Genomic DNA, 27,618 nt, shown 5'->3' with positions numbered 1-27,618 from the left:
GATCTCGCGTTAATTGCCGCCTGCTCGATTTGGATGAAGGCAGTTTGTACGTCTCGAGTGGTTCTTCCCATGATGTCGATATTGTCAGCATAGATCAGGGTGGACTTAAAGAGGATCGTACCCCTTGCATTTACCTCAGCATCACGGTTGACTTTCTCGAGGGCCAGGTTAAAGAGGACGCATGATAGGATATTATAGACCGTTGTTGATGTCGAATGGTCTTGAAAGTGATCATGCTGCTTTTATCTGGACTCGGACATTGGTCAATTTCGTGGGGATACCGAATTCCCTCATGGCCGTGTATAATTTTACCCTGGCTATGCTATCATAGGCGGCCTTAAAGTCGATGAAAAAATGATGCAACTGGTGTCCATATTCCAACATTTTTTCCATCGCTTGCCGCAGAGAGAAAATCTGATCTGTTTCTGATTTGCCTAGAGTAAAGCCTCTTTGGAATGGGCCCATGATGTTCTGAGCGTATGGGGCTATCCGTCCTAGCAAGATAGCAAAGAATATCTTATAGATGGTACTCAGCAACGTGATACCTCTATAATTGCTGCACTGTGTGATATCTCCCTTCTATGTATGAGACAGATAATGCCTCGTTGCCAATCGTCAGGCATTGATTCGCTGTCCCATACCTTGAGCACAAGTTGATGAACCACTGGTGTAACTGGTCGCCTCCATATTTAACCAATTCGGCTGTAATTCCATCGGCTCCTGGCGACTTATGATCTTTTAGCCGATGAATTGCACGGACTGTTCCTCCTAAACTTGGTGGTGGCAGTATTTGTCCGTCGTCTTCAGTTGGCGGGACCTCCAACTCGCCAATGTTCTGGTTGTTCAGTAGCTCATCAAAGTACTCAACCCATCGCTCCAATATGCCCATTCTGTCGGAAATCAGATTTCCCTCTTTGTCACAGCAGGATGAACATCGAGGTGTATAAGGCTTCATCCTACTGACTTGTCGGTAAAACTTGCGTGCCTGGTGCGGTTGCTCCCTGCACTTTTCTAGTTCGCAGACTTGTTGGTTCTCCCAGGCTTCCTTTTTCCGTCTGTGAAGTCGCTTCTCCGTTCGACGGGGTTCGTGGTAAGTCTCTGCGCATGCCCGTGTGTTTTACGAATGCAGCATTACTCGGTATGCAGCATTCTTCCGTTCCGTTGCTAACTTACATTCATTGTCAAACCAGCCGTTCCGACTTTTTTTGCGGCTGGGCCCAAGTATCTTTGTGGCCGTATCAGGTGGTTGTGAAGGTAATTTGTTGATGCTTCATATTTAGGTCTCCGTTACCTGCGGTTATTGCGGCGTCCACTTCCCTCTTATAGGTGTTGCGGAGGGCTGTGTTGTGGAAGGCTTCAGTGTTAACGCTCACTTGATTGCCAGAGGGGATTCTGGGTGGTGTTCTTATTCGAGCTCGGAGCACCATGTCAACGAGATAGTGATCCGAGTCTATATTGGACCCCCTATATGTTCTGATATTCATCAAGGTTGAGAAATGGCGGCGTTCGATCAACACGTTGTCAATTTGGTTGAAAGTGGTCCACGTATGTTTGTGGACCACTTTCCACGCAAACCAGGTGCCTCCAACGACCATTTCGTGTGACACTGCTAATTCGATAATCCGCAGTCTGTTGTCATTTGTATTTTGATGTAAGCTATGGGAGCCAACGTATCGCCTGAATACGGGCTCCGCCCCTACCTGGCTGTTAAAATCCCCAAGTATGATTTTGATATCATATCTGGGATAGGCTTCGAAGGTTCGTTCTACTGCCTCGTAGAAGGTATCCTTCTCCGACTCTGCAGTCTCCTCTGTAGGGGCGTGAACGTTAATGCGGCTTATATTTTTAAATTTGCCTTGCAAGTGCAGAGTGCATAGCCGTTTGATTATGTCTTCTAGCCGATAACAGCAGGTTTCATTTTTTGGCTGACTAAGAAACCTACTTCAAACACATGGTTTACTGGATGGCTGCTATAATATATGGTGTAGTGACTCTTCTCCAGGAAACCGGTTCCTGTCCAACGCATCTGCTGTAACGCTGTTACATCAGCCCTATATTGGAACAGGGTATCGGCTAGCTGCTTGGCAACTCCATCCCTACACAGGGAGCGCATGCTCCATGAGAAAATGCGCAAATCGTTATCCGCCCAGTCCGAGGCTCCTGTTGTGGCTTCGTAACTTCGGTTGTCCGCGTAGGGTTTTCAGCCCTACCCAACCCCCAACCTGGAGGACCAGTTGGTGCAATTTGTCCCGTTTTTAGGCGCGGGAGATTCGCCTTCATCCTTCTCCGTTTGCAGCTTTTCGTTAAGAACGAGCTCCCAGCGGTCACCACGTGGAGGTGGAGATAGGGTTTGGTAGTAGAGCTGTTGGTGTTGGTTCAGCAGACGTTTCCCAGGATTTATGCTCCATCGTTGGTACCAATCCATGTTTCGCCCTGGGATCTATATTACCCTTTGACCACCATCAATTTGAATGCCCGTATGAATTATTTACTTTTTTTCTAAATAATGGTCGAAACATTTCTTAGTAAAGATGTACAGAAAAAATACTTAGTCCGTACTTATGGGCCGTATTAACTTTATGTAATTTTCCATGCGTTGAATGTGTTGGTCATTGTTTGCGTTAGTATTCGCGTCAGTTTGGTTTCTTCCCTTCAGAAACCAAGTTTCAGGTTCAAGTTTTTTATTTCCAATAGGGACTTACTCTAATACATTATTGCTTAAGTTCTAGCTTAAAATATTTAGCTTAACTAAGTTAACTTAATTGTAATGGGTGGCTATCGCAATACAATTGTTTGGCCTACCCGACCTTCTGTGTAATTTTACTTTGATTGCATTATTACAATACATCGATCTTTACAATTATTTTAAATACCTGAGTTATTTGCGCTTGCACTAAAAGCGCCAGAAGGTATTACTTAATTATTAATTATAGTTAATTTAAAAACTAAACTAAATCTAAACCTAATCTAACAATAAATACTTAAGACTACTATTTACAATAGCACATTTCTTATGCTTATCCTCGGTGTACCAGGCAAGAGGAATCATAGAGGAAAAGGATGGTGAGTTTAAGGGATTCACTCACTATTTGACAGGGCCTTAGGAAGTTGGCCAATGGGAAAGTGCTACCCTGTTGGTAGAGTTGCCGGATTAGTGCATTTCTCCCAACCTTCTTGATTCTCCAATTGTAGGAGATACCACGCAGTGCTTTAAAATCTGAACGTTTATAGAGTTGTGATGGGACAATTCAAAGGCCGGCCATCTTTGCAGATTATGTGTCTTACTCTCTTGTTGAAGGGATTATTCCCCTAGCAAGAGAGGGGCGTTGATACCATTCAGAGAGCTCTGGATGTGATGGCAATTCCGGCAGTAACCACAGATAAGCTGTTGGGGATCTGCAGCGGCATAGGTGAAAAAAAAGTTTTGGGCCGGGATGTAATACCGAATAGGGCCCTTAAGCTCGCCGTGAAATTTAAACCGGACATTTTCGCTGAGTTGTTCGAAGCGAGCCTGTCCGAGGGATATTCCCTACAGCATGGAAGCGGCAGAAGTTGGTATTGTTGCCTAAGGCTGGCAAACCTCTAGATCTGTCATTCTTCTATAATTCCATATGTCTTCTATACACTATGGAAAAAATGCAGAATCTATAATAGATTGATCCCGTTGGTTGAAAGTCAAGGGGGCCTCTCAGATCGACAGTATGAGTTCCACAAAGGCAGATTAACTATTGATACCATCCAATTGGTTACTGGTTTTATCAAAAATGCAATTCATAAAAATATTATGCAGTGGTAACCCTGAATGTGAAAAATGCATTCAATTCGGCCAATTAGGGTCGTACTATATACAGAAGTCCCTGGCAACCCTTTGGTGTTCCCACCTATCTCGCTGCTATTGTGAACAGCTACTTGCGAGAACGGGCGCTCTGGTATAACATTGATGATGGACCTCAGGAGTGCGTTATCTCTGCGGGTATCCCACAGGGCTTCGTACTGAGCCCACTATCGTGGAACATCATGTACAATGACGTTCTTAATCATCCGGTTCCGATGACATTGCACTGGTTGTGGCTGCAAACCATCTCGAAGATGCTGTTGGACTCATGCGAAGCAATCAGTTGGTTAGCGCTGGGCTGGCACTTGCGGAGGAAAAGACGGGAACGGTTTTCATCATCAAACGCCGGAAGAGATATTTAGCTCGTATTAGAATTAGGAATCATATCATTAAAGTCTCCCATCAAATACTTGGGAGTGATGATTGAAGGAAAACTGAATTTTAAGCAGCACAGAGCATACTTGCGAAAAAGCATCCACCACGAAGGACCACCGCATATTTGGTTGCTCATAGCCAGGGAGGCGAATTCCATCTTGTCTTATGTAATGGACTTAAACTCAGTATCGTCTATAGAAGAACAACCCTAAGGTAGTTTTCTGCTTTCAGGACCGTCTCAGATGATGCGGCGCTCGGCATCTCGGGAATGATGTCGATTGACATTCTGGCAGATGAGATGATGAACATATATAACGCCAGGTCTATTTTCCTTTTATCGGAGATGGAAAAACTGAAAGGGAAAGATCCTTCAATCAGGGAGAGGCTGGAGAGAAGCCATGATGAGATCAATTATAATCTCACCCAGTTTCTTACCGGTCATGGAGGTTAACGTAAATACCTGTATAGATTTAAATTGGATACCTCATATGAATGTCCAAACTGTGATGGGGTCCCTGGGGATCCAGCGCACGTTAGGGTTATGATTTTTTGACACTTTTTTCAAATTTTGAATTTCCTGTGCTTAAAGTTGATGAACTCTGTTTATTACATTTCTGGCATTATTTTTGTTCGTTTCTAAAGAAAAAAGGAACGAACAGTTTGAAGAAAATTCTTTTTGGAATTACAAAAGTGAGCGTAAATTAGTTATAAGACAAGGAAACAAATTGAATCGGGAGGGCGTATAGGTTACAGCAACAAACAAACATAGGAAATCAGGCCACTTAGCAAGGTGAGAGCAATACTTTACAAATGATAGTACTGAAGAAGATAATAGCAGTACTGATTACACTGATGCAGAAGAGTACACTCTGACGAATCAAAAGTATGTATAATTTTACAAAGTCGGCACCTCAGTTGATATTAATAGTAGGTGGTCAACAAGAAAAGCATCGAAAGTTCCTTAAAACTTAAGTGAAGAGAAAATAGCGGTTCCCAAAGCTTCACAATCAGGGATCTGGCGTTGAGTTCTGAAGAATGCAGAAAAAGTGAAGAACTAGTTTAGAGAACTTCTCGCTGAAGAGGAGCTTTGTTTGCATTTTGATAGAAAGAGAATCCAAAATAACGAAGAACTCGTGCGTTGGTTCAATTGCTCTACTACGATCCGAGAAGTAAAGTTCGAAATGAGGCGGGTGTATCAAAACCACTTCGTGTTTCTGTTGGTGTTCCTCAAGGAAGCGTCCTCTCACCAATCTTGTTATGGACACCGTCACACGGGACATCCAACGTCCAGCGCCCTATCAATTGCTTTATGCAGATGATGTTTTCTTAGCATCTAATAGCAAAAATGATCTCGAGAAACTTGTTCAAAAATGGAATGATCGCCTCATGCAACATGATCTCAGATTGAATTTCAACAAAACTGAATTTTTGACGAGCGATCCCCATGAGACAGGTACAATCATTGTCAGCGGCAGTGATCTGCTCAGAATTGAGTGATTTAAATACCTCGGGTCAACGCTATCAGCCAATGGAGAATTGCGTTATGAAATTGCTTTACACATTAACGCTTGCTGGATGAAGTAGCTTTCCACAACTGGTGTTCTTTGTGATCGACCTATCAACGAACGTCTCAAATCTAAGATTTACCGAAACATCGTGCGTCTTGTCGCTCTCGATGGTTCCAAGTGTTGGCCGACTATAAAAGACAATGAACGGCGTCTTGCAGTAATGGAGACTAAAATGTTGCGTTGGACTAGTGGCGTCACACGTTTTGATCACATCCGAAATGAGGATATCCGCGATCGATATGAGGTTGTACCGATCGTGGAAAAACTGGGAGGGGCGTCTTCGATGGAATTCACTTGCCAAGATTGGTCTGAACATCGAAGTCTATGGTAAGTGACCAATGGCCGACCAAAACAACGGTAGATTGAGATATAAAAGCCTCATGATTGCATCCAGATCAGGCATTTTATAAAATAAAATGGCGAAATCGATGAGCGACGAGCCGACCCCGCTTGTGAACGGTATAAAAGCTGAAGAAAGGGAAGAGGTGGTTTCTCTCACAAATTCTAAAAGAACTTTCCAGTTTTGGTTTGTGACAGCGTGTCAACTAACGACATTTTTATTTCTCGGCAAGCTTTGTTGGATGAAAACGGAGAGATGCGAAACTCCAAACACAATTCAGACCAAAGAATTTAGAAGTGCCTCAGTTTCGCCACTTGATGGATTTCGTGCATCAACAACAATCAGCATAAACTATCAATTTATTGAAGATTTTTTTTGGGGACTGGGGAGTCCTAAGTCCGCATCCACTTGATGCCGGACCAGACCAAATGGAGACCTTGAGAACCTGCTCCCACTCGTTATGGTCCACGGACTCCTCTTTTTGTGTTTAACACTTAAAATTGAAAGAGGGACGGAGACGGCTACAGTTTCGTACTAGGGCAGAGGCAACTCATCAGACACTGCCTCACCTCTGTTCTGGGAGCAGCGTGACCGAAGCGACTCGCAGATGCTATTCGCTCCCTTTTGTAATTCGCAAAACACGAAATCGTAGCCGTCTTCCTCATTTCAATTATTGAAGATGTTTTGTTAGAATGATTTGACGTCGGATACCAGTCGACTCAGCTATGAATGAGTACCTGAGTCAAATCAGGGTAATAATCTCGAGCGAGCGCAATGCTGACCACATTGCCCCCTAGTATACCGTTACGATCTTGAATGAAGTGCTCTAACACACTTCAAGGTCCTAATCCAACATGGATTGTTGCGCCAACGATTATTATTATTATTTGTTAGAATACGAGAATTTGCAAAGTAACTATTGGAGCATAGAAACTACACCATCATCCAGAAACTCGGATGGAGAGTTGACTTTCAGTTCCTTTTTAAGGTTTTGTGTAAAACAAAATCTTATTAAAATCGATTCACTGTCTGTCTGTCTGCCACACGCACTTTTCTCCAAAACGGCTAAACCGATCCGAACGAAATTTGGTGGACAGATGGGAACTATGAAATCGCACGCATACAGCGAGTGGCATAAATTTAGGCGGAGTTTAAAGGGGGACTGCCAATATATACAAAGCGGGATTCAAAAAATTTTTTCACCGGATATAGTGATATAGTGAATTGGAAAGTGTGCAAGTGAGGAGTCGAAATGCACGCACTTAAAGTGAGACAGGACTCATTTTCGGAAACTATCCAACCTATAAATCCGAAAAAAATCAGGGTGGTGCATTTGGATGAAATCTAGGACTAAAAATATGTCCCATTCCGGTATTTGCTCAAATAAATTTACTAATAATATATTACCAACTTTTAGAAATGGACTGAAAAGCAGTTCATCCTAGGTGTACTAAATTGCACCGACATAGAGGACAGCCTCGTGCATACACATGCCAAGTTTCATGAAAATCCAACTAATAGTGTCAAAGTTATAGCAGTTCAAACAGCATCCTAAGCCATACAAATAAGATGCTGACGTCATAATTAACGAAAATAATTGAGTTGAGTGAAATATTAAAATTACATTTAAGAAGAATCTAATTCCCCCTAGTCCTTTTTTATATCTGATGTAGGTTAAATTCTTGGTATCTGCCAATAATATTATACTCAGAGTATGAAGCGTATGAGGTTGACTATTATCAATAGAGGGCTTTCCATCAAACGATTTATTTAAACCTCTTTCTAAAAAATAGAGGGTAATGGAATTTTTAGCTATGTGGCACGGAGCTGTGGTGCACTCGTCGCCCCTCACATCTTCTTCTTTTTCTTCAGCCTTTGTCCTGTTCCCAAAGGGGCGTCGGCTCGTCGTGATCGGTTTCGTCATTTGATTTCATTAAATGCCTGATCCGGATGTAATCGTGAGGTCTTTAAATCCTTATCCAACGTATCAAGCCACCGTTGTTTCGGCGCGCTTTTTGATTGCTTACCATTGACTTCGGTGTTCGCACCAATATAGATAAGTGAATTCTCGTTAGCGTGAATTACGTGACCACACCATCGAAAATGCCTCATTCCACGATCGATCGTGGATATTCTCATTTCGGACGTGATCAAAACGTGTCACGCCACCAGTGCCGTGCAACATCTTCGTCTCCATTATCCCAAGATGTCGTTCACTGTCTTTTATAGTCGGTCAACACTCAGAACTATAGAGAGCGTCAGACGGACGACATTGCAGTAAATTTTAGATTTGAGACGTTCGTTGATACGTCGATCACAAACAACACCAGTTCATCCAGGTTGGTTTAATGCTTGAAGCAATTTCATTACGCAGATCTCCATTGGCTGATAGCGTTGACCCGAGGTATTTAAATCGCTCAGCTCTGTGCAGGTTACTGCCATTAGCAGAACTGAGCGATTTGAACATCTCGAGTCAATGCTATCAGCCAATGGAGAACTGCGTTATGCTCCTCACATAGGGAAACACAAAACCTTTTATACCTGAAGCGTCAAACTTCCGGTTTCCCGACTTGTTGAACTCTATGAAGGGTATAATTACTATCAGAAGCAAAAAAATGGCCATTAACCAGATGGAAAAAGCTGCCATCTCCCTATGGTGCCAAGTGGAATTCACGAGCAACATTTGCAATGATTGCTTATTTTCTCTTTCCAAAGTGGAGAAATCCTCCCAAACTTTCTTGTGACTTCTTAGCAACTCCCTGGGCAAAGGCAGGATTTTCAAATGAGCACCATTCAGAGGGCACATACGATGACAAGATGTCGAACACCAATTGAATACTGTAGGATTACGACAGGGAACGTTCCAGGATGCATGTATGTCGTCGACCATCTGAGAAAGCAGGAAACAGATGTTAGGCTTCGATTAATAAAGCCAGTCAAAAACTGCTGTTTTTTTTCAAGTTGGAAGACGCCCAAGACCGTGACGAGTGGAGCCCAATCCCTTAGAGGGTCATGGGGTCATTTTCAGTGTGATGGAAGAAGAGTAGGACAACATTTTAGTTAAGGAAACAAAGAAATTGACAAACACAAAATGTTGTTTAAAAATTAGATTTACTTTTTTACTCTGAACATGTACAGATTTATCAATTTCATCTATTTTTTCTAGAACCCCAATGATGGCCCAATTAATTCCTTGAAAAAGTCTTCATTGCAATAAATAATCTCGTATTTCAGAGCAAGACTAATATCTATCATCGGAAACTACATTTTCTCTTTATCTAGTTTGAAACGAATTAAGTCGCTAAGATTCCGTTTTCACTACTGCACCCACAACATTCCGCTCATGTATCTTCCTGTGAGCCGATAGAGTACTCAAACTCGAGTACTTTTTCTCGCAAATATCGCAATTGTATTCTATCGTGGTCAAGTGTACGTTATGATGTATTTTCAAGTTTTTCACGGTTGTAAACTTTCGATCGCAGTCAGGACATTCGAACAGCTTCTTCGGAAAGTGTTTGGCCGAATGTCTCTTGAGTGAGGAGCTCGTGTAAAACATATCCCCGCAAACATTGCATTCATAGTCCTTCTGGTTGTTATGTCGCTTCATATGCACTGTAAGACTGGATTGCAAAGTGAAGGTCTTATCGCAAACCTGGCATTGATAGGGCTTTTCCCCTGTATGCTGGCGCATATGCACAACTTTTCGACTGTGGTAGATGAACTGTTGGCCGCAGATTTCACAGCTATGCTGTCCGGGCAATGCATGGGTCAACATGTGATTTCGAAGCTTTTCTTCAGTGAGAAATAGTTTTCCACATTCTGGACATTTTTCAGGTTTTCTGTAGTTATGCATCAGACCGATGTGCTCCTGTCGCGTTTTCTTGCGTCGATATAGCTTTGGACAATGGGGACAAGCGTATGGTCGCTCTTTGTCATGAGTGTTGGAATGTTCCTCGAACTCCTGTGGGGTGGCACACATCTTCTCGCAGTATTTACATTTAACGCATTTGTGTTTATTGATTAGATGCCTTCGGACCGATCTCTTGTTCCGACATTGTCGGCCACATAGGTCACAGATGAACTCAGACATAGGTTTCTTCACCAATTTTAATAGTTCGTCGTACGAGATGTCTTGCTGGTTATTGTCTGTGTTGCTATCGGTGGGGTCTTCGTCATTGTTCGATTCGATGTCCTCTTCAGTATCAGATAAATATTCCTCTTTCACGGTGTATTCTGATAGTGTAAAATCCAGGCCTGCACTTCCACTCTCGCCAGTGGCTTCTTCTACATTATTGCTGACAACAGCCGGAGAAATGTTGGTCTTGGGTTGAATGGTAACATGTTTCTCTCGATAGTGATTGCCAAACTGCAATGTATCTGGAAATGATTCCCCACAAACACTACAGACAAGAATGTAATTTTGATAGTCCAAAGTATGGATTTCACCACAATTCACTGGTTTCACTTTGACATCGACGGGGTCTGGATTCCAATCAATCTTCTCTTGCTTGATGTTTTCTGGGCACACCTCCATCGTCGTGCTGTCATTCATGGTCCGATCCTTCACTTATTTCTACTAGATTTTGTCGAAGGATCTGCCAGAGCCTCTGATTGATAGAACTCACAAACGTAAACAAACTCTGGGAGTGACAGACTTGTTTGTTGTCAAACAACAATCGCAGTCCCTCTATCGTTACATGGATTGTTTGACAGCTTTTCGTTGTCGCAGGATGGCGCTGTGGGTTTGATATAACCATCATTTCCGTAGCCTACATAACGACGAAAGCTGTGAGCGATACCATGACCGTCAGGTTGTGGATAAAATCCGGCTCAATAGGTTATGGGGGGCGGGTTACTTAATCCGTATGGATGAGGATGACCCTGCCTGAGATGGAGCGATGGCGTAGGTCTGGACGCCAGACAGCTTTTAGGAATATCGAATTGGTGGACCTCGGCGCAAAACCGGGATGTCTGGAGTTCCTTATTAAGGCGGGCCTAGACCGGATACCGGTTGTTGCGCCGTTGATGATGAAAAAGTCATTTACGTTAGGAAATGTTAGATTTTCTTCATCTGAATTACCGGTTTATGTGATCCTGAATAAAAAGAAGAGTTCTTAGTGGGGCGGTAGCTAAATGGTATCTATACTATCTCAAAGAAGGAAGGAAGAAACCAGAAGGAGCCCTTGAAAATGCTCAGGACAGGTCTAACTCTTCAGCGCCAGAACCAGGAAAGCGGGGAGCCGCGGCAATGAGCCCGTAAGAGGAGAATTATTCCAAAAAACCCAAACCCGAGCCCAAGAGAGGGGAAATCTCGGGGCGGTCAAGGGTAAAAGCAGGAGCAAGGAGACCCACCGTTAACTATGCTAATGCGGCCAAGAGCATTCGACTAGCCATACTACCATGTTCACCGACATACTCTATCTTCCTAAACCCGAGACGGAGAAGCTGCTACGCTTCCTCATCACTCAAAACATATATCCCTACACATAGTTGTAGGGATATATATTCAAGGAGGAAGGCAAAGGCAAACTTCTCACGATCGGGGTAGACAACCGATTCCTGGATGCAATTGAACGTCGTAACTGCCTCATCAATTACAGATTTCGTGGCAAATTTGTGCACGTGAACAGGGAAAAACCAAGGAAGTTTACTTCGTAGAACACTGAAAAGGCAGGACCGAGCAGGGAAGTGGAAATGCTGCCCAAAGAAGGGAAGAAGCTGGACGACGATACCTTATACCTTCTGTGGCTCAAGTTGGACAGTGAAATACAAGAAAGTGTCATGTCGAAGGGGGAGGACAATACTCCGACATTGGAGAAGAGCCGATGGCCAGCAGTTAATAACTCCGGATAAAGTTCCACGATGCAAAAGTTGCATCATCGGTTGGGAAGCCTATCAAAGTCCCGAAGGAATCGCGGAGGCCTATAGGGCAGAACCGAGCAGGGAAGTGAACCTGCTGCCCAAAAGAGAGAAGAAGCTCGACGACCTTAAGCTAGACCTAGGGCTCAAGTCGGATAGCGAAACGAAAGGAAATGTCATGTCAGAGAAAGAGGACAATATTTCGACATTGGAGAATAGTTCCAAGCACTAACGGAGCCGATGGCCACCACTAAAATAGCCCAGGTAAACCTTCAGAATGCAAAAGCTTCATATGCATTAATTACAAGGGCAGGTTCCAAGGATAACAACAATAGTGCTGGCTCAAGGACCGTGGGCGTACCGGGCCAGATTCGCGGTTTGCAAGGAGAAAGCATGTAGATAATTTGGGACTCGTCTTGTGAAAAACTAAGAGCTTGCATCATCCTCAAAGGAAACTTAAAATACATATGTCTTTCAAAATTTCTAACTGCAGACATCGTGGCTGTTCAAGTCTCACTGGAAGCCGGGGGAACAACTCGAGAGTCACGACACTTACCAGGAGACGACACCCGGATCCCACCGAAATTAATCATCAGACTGGCGAAGTTCTGCGAGAGGAAAGTCCTACCATTCTTCCCGACTGCGATGCCAACATGCCATCATGGGTCTGGGGAAACATCGACATTAATCGAAGAGGTGAGTAGCTTCTTGAGTTCATCCTTAGTTATAAGTTAGAAATACAAAATGTATGGAACACGCTAACATTCATGACCAGCACCAAGCAAAGGTACAAGACATAACTCTAGGGAACACTCTGATGAGCGGCTTGATCAAGGATTTGAGGGTGTCGGATCAGCATTCTTTGTCGGATCACAGAATAATCAGATTTGACATTGGAGGCATAATAATAAGGAATCCGAAGAGAACAGACTGGGACTCCGACACAAGACACCTGAGTGACAACATGGCTCATCTACAGGTGAACGGTGGCATCAGGGGCGAAATAGGTACAGAAACAGTGGCCTTAACAGACCCATCATTGACGCATATGAGGCCAGGTGTTCGGCTAAGACAGTCAAGTCATCAAGGGATATACCCTGGTGGAATAGGAAGCTAGCCAGGATGAGAAAGGAGGTGCGAAAACTCTTCAATCGGGCGAAACAAACGTGGGAATGGCAGAGGTTTAAAAGACAACACTGATGACGTATAGCAACGCGATCCGGGCAGCAAAACGAAACAGCTTCAGGGAATTCTGTGAAGAGATACAGCAAACCACAGAAGCATCTAGACTATATAAACCCATAGCGAAAAACAAGGCAATATCTTCTGTCTGCCTGAAGATGGGAAATTTACCAAAAATGAGGAGGACACGGTACTGTCCTGTTTCTCAGAACGCATTTCTGGGGTCCTACGCTACGGCAGAAGGCAACATTCTGCCTAACACCCCAACAACGGACAGAAGAGGAAAAGGTGGTTTGGAAATTAGTAAAAGAGAGGTCTAGAAATTAACTTAGTATCTCTGCTGGCTCGCTTGGGGATAGTACTACTGCTACGTACCAAAAGTGTCTGGAGCTTTTGTTAGAATTTATTTTGTCTACATACGTTCATCGAATTGCCTCTACGTTTCCGCAGTTAACCAGGTCTTCTGATTTCTATTGTCTTTTTTAGACATGGCCGACAATTTCACCGCAGCAGAGATAAAGGTACGTTTGATTTCGACCCAGTCCTCATCATAGAGTCGTTTGTGCAGCAAAAAGTTTTCCCATTGTTGGAAGTTAGCTAGATCGTGGAGACGGCCCGTATTGAATTTGAGGAAGAGATTGTTACTCATGAGAAAGGTAGGAGGGTTAGTTGGATGGAGTGCAAGGTGGTTAGCCTACTGCCATTTGTGTTCACGCCAGTGTGTTCTGTCGGAACAAGGACCCAGCTTCATGGCATTTCGGCTTATCGGGTACCGCTACCATCTGGGTTCGGTACGACGTTCGACTTCGTGTTCTTGCCCAAGACCAAGCGAATGGGTTTGTCTGGCTTGATGCTCTGGACAACGCCGTTTCGGGCACGAAAGTTCGAATCCTGGTAGGCGGTGATTTTAAAGCTAGGGCCCTTGGATGGGGCATGATTCAGTCAGAGTCTAGAGGAAAACGGATTCTGAAAATGGCGACGAGAACCGGGCTCGTAGTTTTAAACACCGGATCTACGCCAACGTTTTGGCGTCCAGACATCACTTTCGGAACTTCTGGCGCCATCGGTGGACGGGTGGCGAGTCCTGGAAGACTTCTCCGCAAGTGATCACCAGTGTATAGCGTTCAAAGTGGTCGACGCTACTTGCTGGCGTGCACCAACCCGGCGTTCCTCCTGCGTGTGGAATGTCGCGAGGGTGAACATCGGAAAGTTCGTCCAAGCTCTTAAAACAGGCAGAGTCGCGCTGGAGAGTGCTTTCGAGGGGTCGTAGCGTTGTAGCTGACACTGTCGTAAACTTAGTGGTGAATCTGATAACGATAGCATATGTGGCATATCTCAGAACTGGACGTGATGATGATCGCGAGAGTGACCTCCGTTGCCCTTCTTGCCAAGGAGCGTAAAGCTATCTACAGCCGCAAGGGCGAAAACTTAAGAGAGGTGGTTACCCGTTAAGAACGTCAGCGTACCCATATCGAGTGACAACTCTCGGCAAAATGAGCAAAGAGGCAGATGGACTGCGAGGCTCGTGGTTGTTTGGTTCACGATGAGATTGATTACTTCCTTATCCAACTTCTAAGTGGGCATGGAGGTTTTCATTCTTATCTGCATGAGATTGGGAAGGCGCGATCTCCTGATTGCGTTTTCTGGCTGAAGTGGCGGACGACGCTGAACATGTGAAAGGTGGAACAGCTATCACCAGCAGCTTTATGTAGACACAGGAGAGCTTTCTCCAGACAACATTGCCAGAGAGATGCTGAGGAACGTTGGCAGCTAGAGTCGTGTTGCGCATTATGTTCGGGCTTTTCTTATTGCGAAGAAAATTGATGGCATTTAGTTCCCTGAACTAACAACTCTCTTCCTCCCCTCCCGTTGTTGAAAGGAATTCCCTGACTTGAAGGCCCCGATACCTGGGAGAGCAGGAGGTGTAATGTGTCAAACGGGTCTAGGCTAGTTTTCTGATGACCGGGAGGTATTTAGTTGGTAGTCCGATGGCGTAGTATATCGGATGTCCAATACTCTGTGCGTAACAAAAATTGTTGTGCCAAGAATGATGCTTGGCTTTTAAGTCCAAGTATGAGGGAATCTTATTTGTTTCGAGTTACCGGGAGGGTTTTGAGGTGTTGTATTAGTTTGAATATGTCATCTGGATCTAGGGATTGGTAGGAACAGTAGAGGCTACCAGGGAATATAATGAAGGCTTGGGTGATCGACACGATTTATACAGAAAGTGGTATAGTTTGGAATGGAGAATTGGAGTCTGGAATACAGTTGACTTTCGTTAAGGAAGAGAATGTTGGCTAGGTGAGTGTTGATTGGCGAGGCAGAGGAAGGAGATGGAGGCTAGCTTCATAGGTATGAATAGGGAATTATAGGTGAGAAGGAAGGAGTTGAGTTGGGCGGCTTATTGAATTTTACTGTCCAAGGCAAATGCATTCTAGGAGTGTAGCATTTTTCTTGCAATGGAGAAGTAGGTGGGCAGTTGAGGTTTGAGCATTGCAGAGTTCATTATTTAAGTGAATTTAGGCTTAGGTTTAGTGGGTGGGTCGGAAACTGGTTTAGTGGGTTGAAGAGAGGAGAATTTGACGATGAATGGGTAGTTGCGGTAACTTGGAGCCGCAGTTAATATAGCTGTGGTCGCCTTCTTATTTTTGGGAATTCACACAGGCCATGCGGGGCGTTGCATTTAACGAAACAATATGGCAAATTGCAGTTAGATCCTGCATTCTTTGACAGTTAGGCAATGCGTGATTTCACGGTATTACACTTCTTCAAATTTTACTACGCAGTGGAAAATCGCCTTAGCTTTGGCGAGAATCGATTGTTAGAATTTTGGTAAGACGATAGAGGTGTTGGGGCTTTGATTTACGTCTGGAGGTCCTCCTCTCGTACGGACCGACACTTGTGGCATTGGTGATGCCTAGGCGAACGAGCTCATCTAAAATTTCCTGGAAGGAGTATGCGAAGTCAAGTCATCTCAGAATGATCATATGTGTTAGGTGATTACCCTTTTTCAGAATTGATTTGGTCGTATTCCATCTGTGTTAAGCCAGCCACGTGGGTTGGGTCGGGCTAAAATTAACTTGGTTATAAGGTTTTTAGTTATTGTGGGCTCAACGGATTATAGCTTCCGGCGTGATTGTTGCTGGCTGCTCTCGCTGCCGTGGAATAGGCGATAGCTGATGTTGGCTCGTTGCAATATGGTAGGTTGCTATCTGCTTGTAAGACTGGGTGAAAACTGCTGGCGATGTTATTGTTTGGTGTTTGGGCTCTCTAGCATGTCGGGATTTTGAATGAAAATTAGAGCCATGAGCCGTGCATTCTGCCTTTACAACTTCTTATTTGCTGCCGTGAGTTTGTCTAATCGTTTTTCCAGGATTGGTGCTATATTAGCTTCGTTAAATGCATCTCGCACCCTCTCAGCGCCGTTTTTGCAGGCTTCAACCCCGAGAACGGCCATTCGAACTACACATAGACTGAGCCTCAGATTCTGTCTCTCAAGCGGGATAGACTTTTACTGAAAAAGATGCAACTTCTGCGAGGCACAGACCTGGTTTTGTCACGTGATTTCAGCGACATTCTACGTATAAGTCGTGAAAATCTTACTGTCCTGCATTCAGTACTTTGGGAAATAATGAGAAATTTTCAGGTGTGCCATCTTTTTTGCGGGCACTGTATCAACCTCTCATTTGTTTGACAGCAAACTTGGATCTGTCATTGTTTTGATTTGTTTACAACCGTGCACTGTATCAGATGTAGGTTCCTGTGTTCGTTTAGATTTGAAGGTTAATACTAGCGTGAGCGCTATCGTAATTATGGAATACGATGGAGAACAGACTCAGGGCTGGTCTACAGAGTCGGTCGACATCAAAGTGAAACCAGTGAAGTGTGGCGAAGTATTCACTGTGGACCATCAAAATTACATTCTGATCTGCAGCCTTTGCGAAGAACCCTTCCAGGATACGTTGCAATTTGGTAGTCACTATCAAGAGAAGCATGTTCCTCAGGAGCTAGAATCGAATTACCCCCCAACTTTGGATAGTAAGACTGAAGAAGACCAATCTGAATTAAAAGAAAACACGACCCTGGACTTTACAATCAAGGAGTGCAGTATCAAAGAAGAATACGTCGAAGAAACCCACGATGAAGTTGCTACCACCAGCAACATAGCCTGCAACCAAGAGGAAGATGTATCATACGAGAAACTATATAAATTGGTAAAGAAAAGCGACGTGAATTTATGTTGTGACCTATGTGACCATCAAACCCCCGATGAAAAGTCGCTTCGAAGTCATCTAACTATTAGGCACAATCAAGTCACATGCGATTACTGTGATGAAATGTTTGCCAGCCAGGAAGAGCTCGAAGAGCACACCAGCAGCCACGATAAGGACCAGCCATATGGGTGCACCTATTGCCTAAAATCATACCGCAGTAAACGAGGCAGACAATCGCATGTCAGCCTTTCGCACAAGAATGAACAGCATCCAAAGTGTGCAGAATGCGGAAAGTCCTTCCTTACAAAGGGAAGACTTCAGATTCACTCACAGAAACATTCGACGCCTGAACTGCTCACCTGCGAGATCTGCCGTAAACATTTTACAGACGCAAGCGAAAAATATGACCATATATGCATCGATACAGACGAAAAACCATTTAAATTCCTAGAGACCAGCCAACCTTGCATTGCAGAAGTTTCAACGAATTCAAGCCAGCACGACGAACAGGACAGATTTCAGTGTGTCGTTTGTGAGAAGAAATTTCGTTCCAAATGCAAGTTGGTACTCCATTTGACCACGCATTATGCAGGAAAACAGCTCGAATGTCCCGATTGTAGCCAGAAATTCTATCGCTGCAAAGATTTCCAAATACATTACAAAGCCCACTTGAGGAAGAAGCAATTCGAATGTGCGTTTTGTGCCAGGATATTCAAACATCCCGGGGCCCTGACAAATCACCAGAAAACACACACCATGCCCGCTAGTGAGGAACTATTTCCATGTGAATTGTGCGGCAAAAGTTTCAATATCAGAAATAGTCTTGTGGTGCATATTAGACGGAATCATTCTAAAAAGGATTACGAATGTACGGTTTGCGGGAATACTTTTTACACAAGTTACTCACTGAAAATACATTCAGTGACGCATTTCACCGACAGACCGCTGCAATGTCCGGATTGCGACCATAAATTTCCAACTTTGAATAGTCTAAGGATGCATTTTAGGAAGCATTTGAACATGGAGAGGCATACCAAAAGTGAAGTTTGTTAGAAAGTGCTTTTACATCCCAATCGCCTATTAGATCATAGGAAGACGCCTGAAGTGGAGCTGATGGTGCACGAACGAGGCTTGAATTGAAAGGACTCAACAGTTTAAATTATAATGCACAGAAATAAAGAAAAGTTTACGTAAATAAATAATTATTCATAATATGGAATATTTATATTTAAAGTTTTCAATACGTTAGTCGTTGCTGACTACTTCATTCTGATCTTTTGTTTTTCGTCACATTTAATAAAGGAGCTAGGGCTTCGGTACTGATACTAGTTTGGTTGATAATTCTACTGTTCATCCAGCTCCTCCATCGGTCGAGCTCTATCTTCTTAGTAACGAGAAGGACCCGAAAGTAATGTGCAACATGGCTCCTCCTATCAGCACTCCTTAGCATCTCTTCGACAATGTTTTCTGGAGAGAGATCCCCGTGTTTAAATAGAGCTGCTGACGAGCCCCATCCCACCTTCCACAAGAAAAAAAATTGTGGTGGGCGTCGTCCACAACTCCATTGAAAAACACACAATCCGAGATGCGTCTTTTCAATCTTGTGCAGGTAAGACTGGAAACTTCCATGCCCACTTAAAAATTGGGTAAGGAAATAGTCAGTCTCACCATGTTTCCGATTCAGCCACGTATCTAAGTTGCCGATGAACCGCGCAGTCCATCTGCCTCTAGTTTCATTTCGCCAAGAGAACTGCCACTCATCTAGAGTGCGTCGCCGTTCTTCACGAGCAACCACCTCCCTTGCGCTTGTATATGGCTTGACGCTCCTTAGCAAAAAGAGCAACGGGGATCACTCCCGCGATCACCATCACGGCCGGTTCAGAGACGCAAAGCTCCTCGTCTCTGTACTTCCGCGAGACGTTTACGATATACCTCCTTGCTAAGAGCGTCACCTCTGCGCCGTAGTGCCGGACAGATTGCGTTGAACTCATCAGAAAACATCGCCTGCTAGACGTAGGATCCCCTATGTTTGCCATTAGCATACTTAACGTCAAAACTCCAGCTGCAGCCTTGTTGGCCGCTGCTTTGATGTACTCAAAAAAGCGCATTTTTGAGTCAAGAGTCAACCCGAGGTACTTTACCGCTGGTTTTGACTCGATTATCAACTCGCCGAACGGTATGGGACGGAGGGTCGGAATTCTCTTTTTAGTCAGGTTGACTACTTCGGTTTTTTTCCAGTGCAAGGTTGAAACCATGAGCAGTCATCCATCCGCTTACCCGTCGCATCAATATGCCGAGTCTGTTTTGCGTCTGTTCGACAGTGCGTCCAGCAACAAGCGCCGCGACATCATCTGCATAGCCGACCAGGCTCTTCTGTCATGTCGAGTTTAAGTAGACTGTCATAGGTAGCGTTCCAGAGGTCCGGCCCTAGGATGAATCTCTGTGCGGCCTCCGACGTGACATCCATCCACCTTTGACTCTCTAGTGTTTCATAGAGCAGGATGCAGTTCCTCAGATAGTCCCTCAATATCCGTAAGAGACAGTTCGGCACATTCAAAGTATTGTCTAATGTGCTGAGAATGTTGTTCCATCTTATGGAATTAAAGGCTTTTCTGACGTCAAGCGTTATGAGGAGCACCACCCGTCGAGTTTGGCAGCTATGTGCCTCCGCTCGTCGAACGGCATCCATGACTTGTCTGACAGCATCAACCGTGGATCACAGCGAGTCTGCTTCTGATGAGCTTTTCGAGCACTTTTCCAGCAATGTCAAGCATACATTGTGGACGGTATCAAGGCGGCAATTCGGTGTCGCCTTTCCCTTTGTGGATCAACGCAAGCCTCGCCATCTTCCAACGAGCAGGAAAAGTGCCCTCTTTCAGGCAAGCGTTGAATACGCCGAGCAGTAGGTCGGGCCGGTGTTGGAATACCAGTTTGTATACCTCAACTGGAATACCATCAGGTCCTGGCGCCTTTTTGCTTTTCATAGAGAGGACTGCCTGTTCCAACTCTTTTGTAGAGAAGAGTGGACAGTCCTTTGCGCGCTCCGCATCGATGTCATCATCCCATACGGGGTGCGCAGGGAATAGTGCCTTTGCAATGCGGTCCAAGTCTTAAGTGAACACAGTTTTCGCCCCCATTTTTCAGGTTACCAGGCTCCGCAGGCCGTTGTTACCAGGTTCATAACTGAATTTACGACAATGTCAGCTGCGGCAGCACCGCTCCCAGGAGTACCACCCAGCGCGGCCTCACATGTACCAAAAGTTTCGACAAACCTCCCGGTGTTCACCTTCGCGAGGTTCCATGCACAGACAGATCGCCGCGGTTCGAATTGGATGGGTTGTTTGCCGACTAAGGGAGCAGATCTCTTTAAAGAGGTGCTTCAAATGCCTAATGTTTGGACACTTCGCGAAGGCATGCACTAACTGCATCGAGCGGTCTGATTGATGATGAATGTGTGGGGAGAAAGGACATATTGCCAAGGAGTGCAATAGAAACCCCAAAGGCATTTTGTGGGAAGGAAAAGAGGGACGGGATAACCGGCATATTGCCGGAAGTGGTAAATGCCCGGAATTTAGGAAGCGTTAACTGCAGCGAAAAAATGACGTTAATACAAATAAACCTCAATCATTGCAGGTTCGCAGAAGATTTGCATGCGCAAACCAGTTACGAATCCGCAGTGGAGGTTCCTTTCATTAGTGAACCGTACAGATATCTATACGGTGGTGTATGAGTAACAGATTCGACTGCGACTGCGAAACGGCGATATGGGCGTGTGGTCGTTAACCCATACAATATAGCATGGGTCAGGCGGCTAGTGGCTTTGTGTGGGCAAAAATAAGCGGTATATTCGTATATACATGCTACGCTCTACCGAGCCTCACACTGCCTGAGTTTGAAGACCTGTTAGACGATCTTGTTCACGACGCAAGGGGTCGAGGTCCAAAGGTGATAGCCGGTGACTTTAATGCGTGGGCTATCGAGTGGGGCAGCAAAGAGACTAACGCAAGGGGGCGGTGCTTATTAGAAGCATTCGTCCAGTTGGACGAACTAACCCCTTCCAGCGTCTTTTCAATGTGACGCCGATTCCACCAGTCACCAGGGACGAGCTGCTGGAGATCTGCAGTTGAAAAGGTGACAGCAAAGACCCGGGTCTTGACGGCATACCGAATAAGGCCCTCAAACTTGCCGTCAAATGTAGATCAGATGTGCTCGTGGAGTTGTTCGAAACCTGCATGTCCGAGGGTATCGAGGGTAAACCGCCAGGTGAACCGTCCTCCTATAGAGCCATATGTCTTCTAGACATTATGGGGAAAATGGTGGAGCGAGTTATTTATAATAGATTATTCCCAGCCGTTGAGAGCCAAGGGTGCCTTTTAGATAGGCAGTATAGGTTCCGTAAAGCCAGATCAACCATTGATGCCATCAAAATGTTTACTGGCTTGACCGAAAATGCAATTTACGGAAGGGGTTGTACCAGCAAATATTGTGTGGTGGTGACCCGGGATGTGGCCAATTGGAACCTTATACGAAAGTCTCTGGCGACGATTGATGTTCCCACTTATCTCGACGCTATTATCGATAGCTACTTGCAAGAGCGGACACTCTGGTATAATACCGACGATGGACCCAAGGAGTACGCGGGTGTCCCATAGGTGCCAAGGTGGTAGTTGTTGTGTGTATCAGGAGCCAGCACCTTCGGGACCCTGGTTGGGAAGTGTGCATTGAACCGGTGTTTTTAGACCGTGTTGCCCCGAGCGAGCGCTGATATGTCCGCGAATTCCGGGATCAGCTAAGTGTAGATCAGGCCTCAGGGAACTGGGGTAGGCGCTGTGTCCCCGGGGGTATACCCGTTTCTGACTATTGCGGCCCGCTCCCTTGCACACGATGGGCTGGTTACTTTTTCATGGGGAATATTCATAAACTTATAAAAAACTCGACGAAACAACAGGGAAGGAGGAAGAACTGAGTGCGTTTGGGCGGAGCACAAAAATGCGTCGTTCACCGCAGCGATCAGCGAAAGAGGCAGCGATGTGACACCGGGGCGCCCAAATAAAGAAGAAGCTTCATCAAGTGGCGCGACTGACCGCGCGGAGATGGCAACTCCAATACCTTGCAGTACCCCTGTGTCGGAAGTAAATTCAGTCAGAATCGCTAGTCCTGAGCAGATGGTTTCGGACACAAACCGGGTGGAAGTGCAGTCGACCGTCCTCGCAAGAGCCGAAGAGGATAGGCTCATGAGGAAATGCGCAGCAGTGGTGAAGCGTATGCGGTCCGCAACGTTCCTCCAGAGGAAGGTCAGGAAAGGCGTCAAAAACGGGCTGATGGAACTGGAGGAACTACTGGATCGCATCTCCTTCTATAGGCGAACGTGGAGAGCAGCGGAAGACAATTGGAGAGCAGAAACAGCCGCACTCCCCGCTGAGAACGCTGCTTGCACCAAACGGACCGCAGATAGCCCACTGCAAAGCAAACTGGGGAAAAAGTGGAAAGAGGACAACGTGCCCGAAGGAGACTTTATCGAAGTAGTTTCCAGTGCCCGAAAAAAAAAGACGAAGAAGGAAAAAAAGAAACAACTGACTCCGCCGCCAGAGACACGTCTGTCCGAAAACAAGGAGGCTGCCAAACAAAAACCAGCAGCAGAGAAGACAAGGAAGCGAAGAAGGACAAGACCGTCGGCTCTGCTCATTAAGCCGACAGAAGGCAAGACATTTGCGGAAGTCCTTAGTGAAATCCGCTACAGGATGGAACCCATAGACAACGGAGCAGAGGTGTCTTCCATACGGAAAACGAGGTGTGGCGGAGTTCTCGTCGTACTGGGCCCAAAGACGACTAACAAGAGTACGTTCTGCGAAGCGGTCAAGGGACTATTGGGATAGTCCCCACCAAGTGCTACAGGTGTCTGCATTATGGACATATGTCAGCAGCTTGCAAGGGTCCGGACAGGAGGACAGCATGTCGGAGATGCGGCCAAGTGGGTCATCAAGCGAAGACCTGCAAGGAAAGCGAGAGTTGCGTTCTCTGCAGGGATCGTGGGGCGGCCGGTGAGAGCGTGGCACACACTGCGGGCTCGGGACGGTGAAAGAAAAAAAGGGGGCGCTGGATGCACTCCGGGGGGTGGTAGTGTCGCAGCTGATATCGTCGTAAATTCACTGATGAACCTGATAACGACGGCGTGTGAGGCTTTTATGCCCCGGAGGGGCCCCAGGCGCGACAAGCTTTCTATGAACTGGTGGACGGGAGAAATTCCCGTCCTACGGAAGGAGTGTCATAAGCTCCGTTGTTTGACACAACGTTTGCACGCCAACGAGGAGGCATGTGCCATAAAGCAATGCTCGCGGCTGGCAGAACCTTGTTAACGAGGTGAATGAGGACCCGTGGGGACTTGGCTATAAGCTTGTCACTCGGAAAACTGGGGCTCTGCCGAAGCCCTGCATACTGAGCACCGACCAGATGGACCGCATTGTGCGGGCATTGTTCCACAGACACCCTGTACGGGTTTATGTAAATAGGGCGGAAAGCGTCGAGGATTGCCCCCCTTTTCACAATGGGAGAGCTCGAAAAAACCGTTCTCGCTATGAAAAACAGGAAGGCTATGATGGCATCCCGACGGAAGTTTACAAACTGGTGTTCCGCCAACGGCCAGAATTGCTGCCTGAAGCGTTCAACGCTTGCTTGAAGGAGGGCATTTCTTCTTGTCGCTGGAAACTTGCCAGACTCGCGTTGATCAGTAAGGGTAAAGGAGACCCGGAGCTCAAAGATCCCACGCCCTGGCGTGCCCAGGCCAATGTCTGACTGACACCGAATCGATTCTGAGAATGTTTTGTTTCAGACGAAATATTAAAAAGAAAAAGAGAAGAACTAATTTTTACGTGATCTTTTCATAACCCGTTGGGGAGTACCGTCCCCGTGTACTTGAAAGGAGCGATCAGGCCTAAGTGTACAGTTGGACTTATTTGAAGTGATTAAGTCCCACTGGAGGTAGTCTGGTGTTATGGCAAGGAGGATGGGTCCTTGAGAGGATATGCTCTAGGAGAATTCCTGAAAGATGTGCTCTCGGGTCGGTTATTTATGCTTGGACCTCTTGTAAAAATTTCATGGTGGTTGGGGTTGTGCGTGAATCACAGGTAGAGCTCCTTATAAAATCAAGCGCGGGCGGAACCGCGCTGTACAGCTCGGGTGCCGTAATCCTTAGTCGCAGTAGCGGCGTAAGGTAGGCCACAGTGCCGCTGTGCTAGTCACGGCGGGGCTCTGAATTTGGTCCCCAAATCAACGTATATTCAATGTCTACGCGGCATGCACTCACATTCAGTCGCCAGGATTACAAATTACGATTTACTAACTCTTATCTATGGAATTTTGTTCTCGATTCGTTTTGCTTACGGCCAAACTGTCTCGAATGAATTATTGATTTGAGAAATATAATTTTATGAATAAATGAGGAACTAACCTTGTTGGCTCCAAGCGTAATTTGCATCTCAGTAACTAGTTCAAAGAAATGACCACTTCCTCTCGCCTCCTCCGAATATTGTACATCAAATCAAATCAATTTATCTCTTACACGAGCTCCGGGAACCACCACCAATCAACGGATTTTGGGAAACAGACATAAAAGCTTCAATCAAGGGCGGGAAAAATAGCTACCCTTTCTGCAACGCGGAGCGACATCTGTTGGGAAGAAGGCTTGCATCTAAAAATAACTCCGAGTTCTGAGTACATCAAACGTCATTTGTGCAATCCGCCACTTTGTTTTCATACACTCTGCACCCTTGAAAGTCTGTTTTTCCAGCTTAACGCATGATTGTCATCCACGATGAGTATCTCAGGGATAGAATTCATCAAGGCGGAGACTGTCGAAATCAAAGAAGAAAGCAATTTGCCTCCCGCTGCCGACGACGATGCGCAAAACGCCGGCTACGATACGCTGGACGTGCGAGCGAATAACACCAAGTGCGGCGAAGTGTTTCTTATGGATACGGATAAATTCCTCCTGATATGCAGCTTCTGTGACGAACTCTACGCGAGCATGCATGATTTCGGCGAGCATATTCGCGAGAAACATCTGAATGTCACGGTCCACGACGAGGATGTGTTGGAAGTTAAGGGGGAAGATATTGCTCCAGCTTCCGAGCCTGCAGTAGAACCTGTAGAGGTGTCTGTTCCTGACGTTAGTGAACTGGAGCCAGAGATATCGATGCAGGATGGCGAAGGTGAAGCGATTGAGGAGATGAGAGATGATAGCGAAGGTGATGATGAGTACAACCCCACCGAATCGGATGCATCCAAGGATTCAGATCCGGAAGCGAGCGGTTCAGACTATGAACCGAAAAGGAGGTCGAGGACGAGGCAGAACCGCGAACCAGACCCTAGTTTATTTTGTGACAAATGCAACCGACAGTACAAAAGTTCCATAACATTCAATCGACACTGTAAGACCGTACATGACCAGAACAGAGAAGATAAAAAACCGGAAAACTTCAAGTGCCGCTACTGTGACAAAGAATTCGCCACCGAGGAGGAGCTGAGCGAACATAAAAACACTCACGACCGCTTCCGTCCGTTCCAGTGTCCGCAGTGCCCCAAATCCTTCACATCGAGCAACCATCGGCAGAAACACATCAACATGCACATGGGCTACCGTCCCTACAAGTGCACGAAATGTCCAAGTGCCTTCGGGACGGAGTGCAACCTTCGCCAGCATATGCTCACGCACGCAGTGGCTGGACCACTGAGTTGTGAGATCTGCGGCAAACAGTTCATCCACCAGAGCCGCAAAGATGTCCACATGCGGTCGCATACAGGCGAAAAACCGTTCCAATGTGAGCAATGCGGACGCAAGTTCATCATCCGAAGTCGCCTGACCGAGCATATGAAACGCCACAACAACACGAGGAATCACGGATGCGAGATTTGCGGGAAGAAGTTCTACACAAATGTTATGCTCAAGCACCACCAAGTGGCACACTCAAACGACCGCCCGTTTGCCTGCACGGATTGCGGCAAGACCTTCCCGCGGAAAATCTCACTGAAAATGCACCGAAAAATCCATTCGGATGTGAAGCAATATTCATGTAACATTTGTGGGAAGGAGTTCAGACAATATGCGGGTCTGTACGCGCATCGGAAGTCGCACGGGGAGAAGAAGGGCCTTCCGCAGACCAATATCGCTGTGAGTGATAAATACACGCCCCCAACGCATTTGCTTATTGTTCATAATGAGGACTCACGTGAAGGTGGGGTGTGTTGTGCTTAGAATTTTGTTGGAAAACTTTAGTAATTGATTTTGATACGATTTGCAGGCGAGAGCTAGAATTGACCTCGAACGGAGCCTTTAGTACTCGAAAACTGGCCAAAAACCAAACCCCACCAGGTAAGAATGGGGAATGAATTCAAGGAGTTGACAGTGATTTTGGTCTTACTGTTGGGGTTCTATTTTGCAGCCCAAGGTGCTACTACATGTACAACGTTAAAGCTTCCGCGGCGCGCTATATCTTGCGGAATGAAAGCTGCTGTATACCGTGCGGTCAGGATGCCAAATTTTGTAATGTAAGAATTGTTATCGTTGATGTGTATATAGTAGGCTAGATTTATTTCTGTTAGGAATTGTATTAAAATATAAAGTACTACTAGGGCTAAGCCGTAAATATGCGAGTATACATCGAGCCTTTGCAACTAGATTTCTGTTCCCTCATGAAAATAAGGGAAGGCGGTTGTCCAGCCAAATACCTCCAGTAAATGTGGAGGAGCTGCGGGTAATATGTGGTAGGATCGGTGACATCAAGGCCCCAGGTTTGGATGGCATCCCCAACCGAGCTTTGAAACTGGCAGGAAAGACTAGGTCCGACCTTTTCGCCAACACCTGCGAGGCGTGTCAAAAAGAAGGAATATTCTATATCCAGTGGAAAAGGCAAAAGTTGGTGTTGCTTTCCAAACCCAACAAGCCACCTGGAGATCCAGCATCATATCGTCCTATCTGCCTGCTGGATACAATGGGAAAGATGATGGAGAGAATCATCTACAACAGACTCGTACCCATCGTTGAAAATCACAATGGCTTGTCGGAGCGCCAGTTTGGTTTGCGGCGTGCCGACTATACGGTGGATGCCATAAAAATGGTGAAGTGAACCTGGCAAAAGGCGCACTGAGTTCTGGCGCCTGCTGTGCCATGCTGGCCCTGGATGTCAAAAACGCATTCAACTCGGCCAACTGGAACAGAATTAAAGGAGCGTTGGCTGACATAGGCGTTCC

At 45.7% G+C, this 27,618-nt stretch overlaps 3 protein-coding genes across 6 annotated transcripts in view; 2 read left to right on the top strand and 1 right to left on the bottom strand.

Moving 5' to 3' along the window:
- Positions 1–9,237: 9,237 nt before the first annotated feature.
- Positions 9,238–27,618, bottom strand: part of LOC119653376 — a 50,455-nt gene continuing 32,074 nt past the window's right edge. The window contains exons 4-5 of the mRNA XM_038057919.1: positions 18,440–18,503; positions 9,238–10,679 (exon numbers count right to left, since the gene is read on the bottom strand). Of these exons, the coding sequence (XP_037913847.1) occupies positions 9,420–10,679; positions 18,440–18,503 (1,324 nt within the window). The 3' untranslated portion in view covers positions 9,238–9,419. The remainder of the gene's footprint in view (positions 10,680–18,439; positions 18,504–27,618) is intronic.
- On the top strand, positions 16,899–18,554 carry LOC119654272 (gastrula zinc finger protein XlCGF57.1-like). Its single transcript, XM_038059544.1, has one exon. The coding sequence runs from the start codon at positions 16,972–16,974 to the stop codon at positions 18,424–18,426; it is 1,455 nt and encodes a 484-aa protein (XP_037915472.1). The 5' UTR covers positions 16,899–16,971; the 3' UTR covers positions 18,427–18,554.
- LOC119654271 (zinc finger protein OZF-like) lies at positions 25,111–27,180 on the top strand. 4 transcript variants are annotated; one of them, XR_005249804.1, is made up of 3 exons: positions 25,111–26,603; positions 26,670–26,740; positions 26,811–27,180. XR_005249804.1 is itself a non-coding variant. In XM_038059542.1 (3 exons), exons 1-2 carry the CDS (start codon positions 25,184–25,186, stop codon positions 26,703–26,705), a joined length of 1,461 nt encoding a protein of 486 aa, XP_037915470.1. In that variant the 5' UTR covers positions 25,111–25,183; the 3' UTR covers positions 26,706–26,740; positions 26,811–27,180. The 4 variants fall into 4 exon arrangements, 3 of the variants coding, with proteins under 3 accessions (XP_037915470.1, XP_037915471.1, XP_037915469.1); XM_038059542.1 differs by having other exon boundaries at positions 25,111–26,608; XM_038059543.1 differs by having other exon boundaries at positions 26,670–27,180.

Source organism: Hermetia illucens, chromosome 4 (genome assembly GCF_905115235.1).
Source record: "Hermetia illucens chromosome 4, iHerIll2.2.curated.20191125, whole genome shotgun sequence".
In the NCBI taxonomy this organism is placed as follows: domain Eukaryota; kingdom Metazoa; phylum Arthropoda; class Insecta; order Diptera; family Stratiomyidae; genus Hermetia; species Hermetia illucens.
Note: the sequence above shows the minus strand (reverse complement) of the source record. Positions and strands in the feature narration are given on the sequence as shown.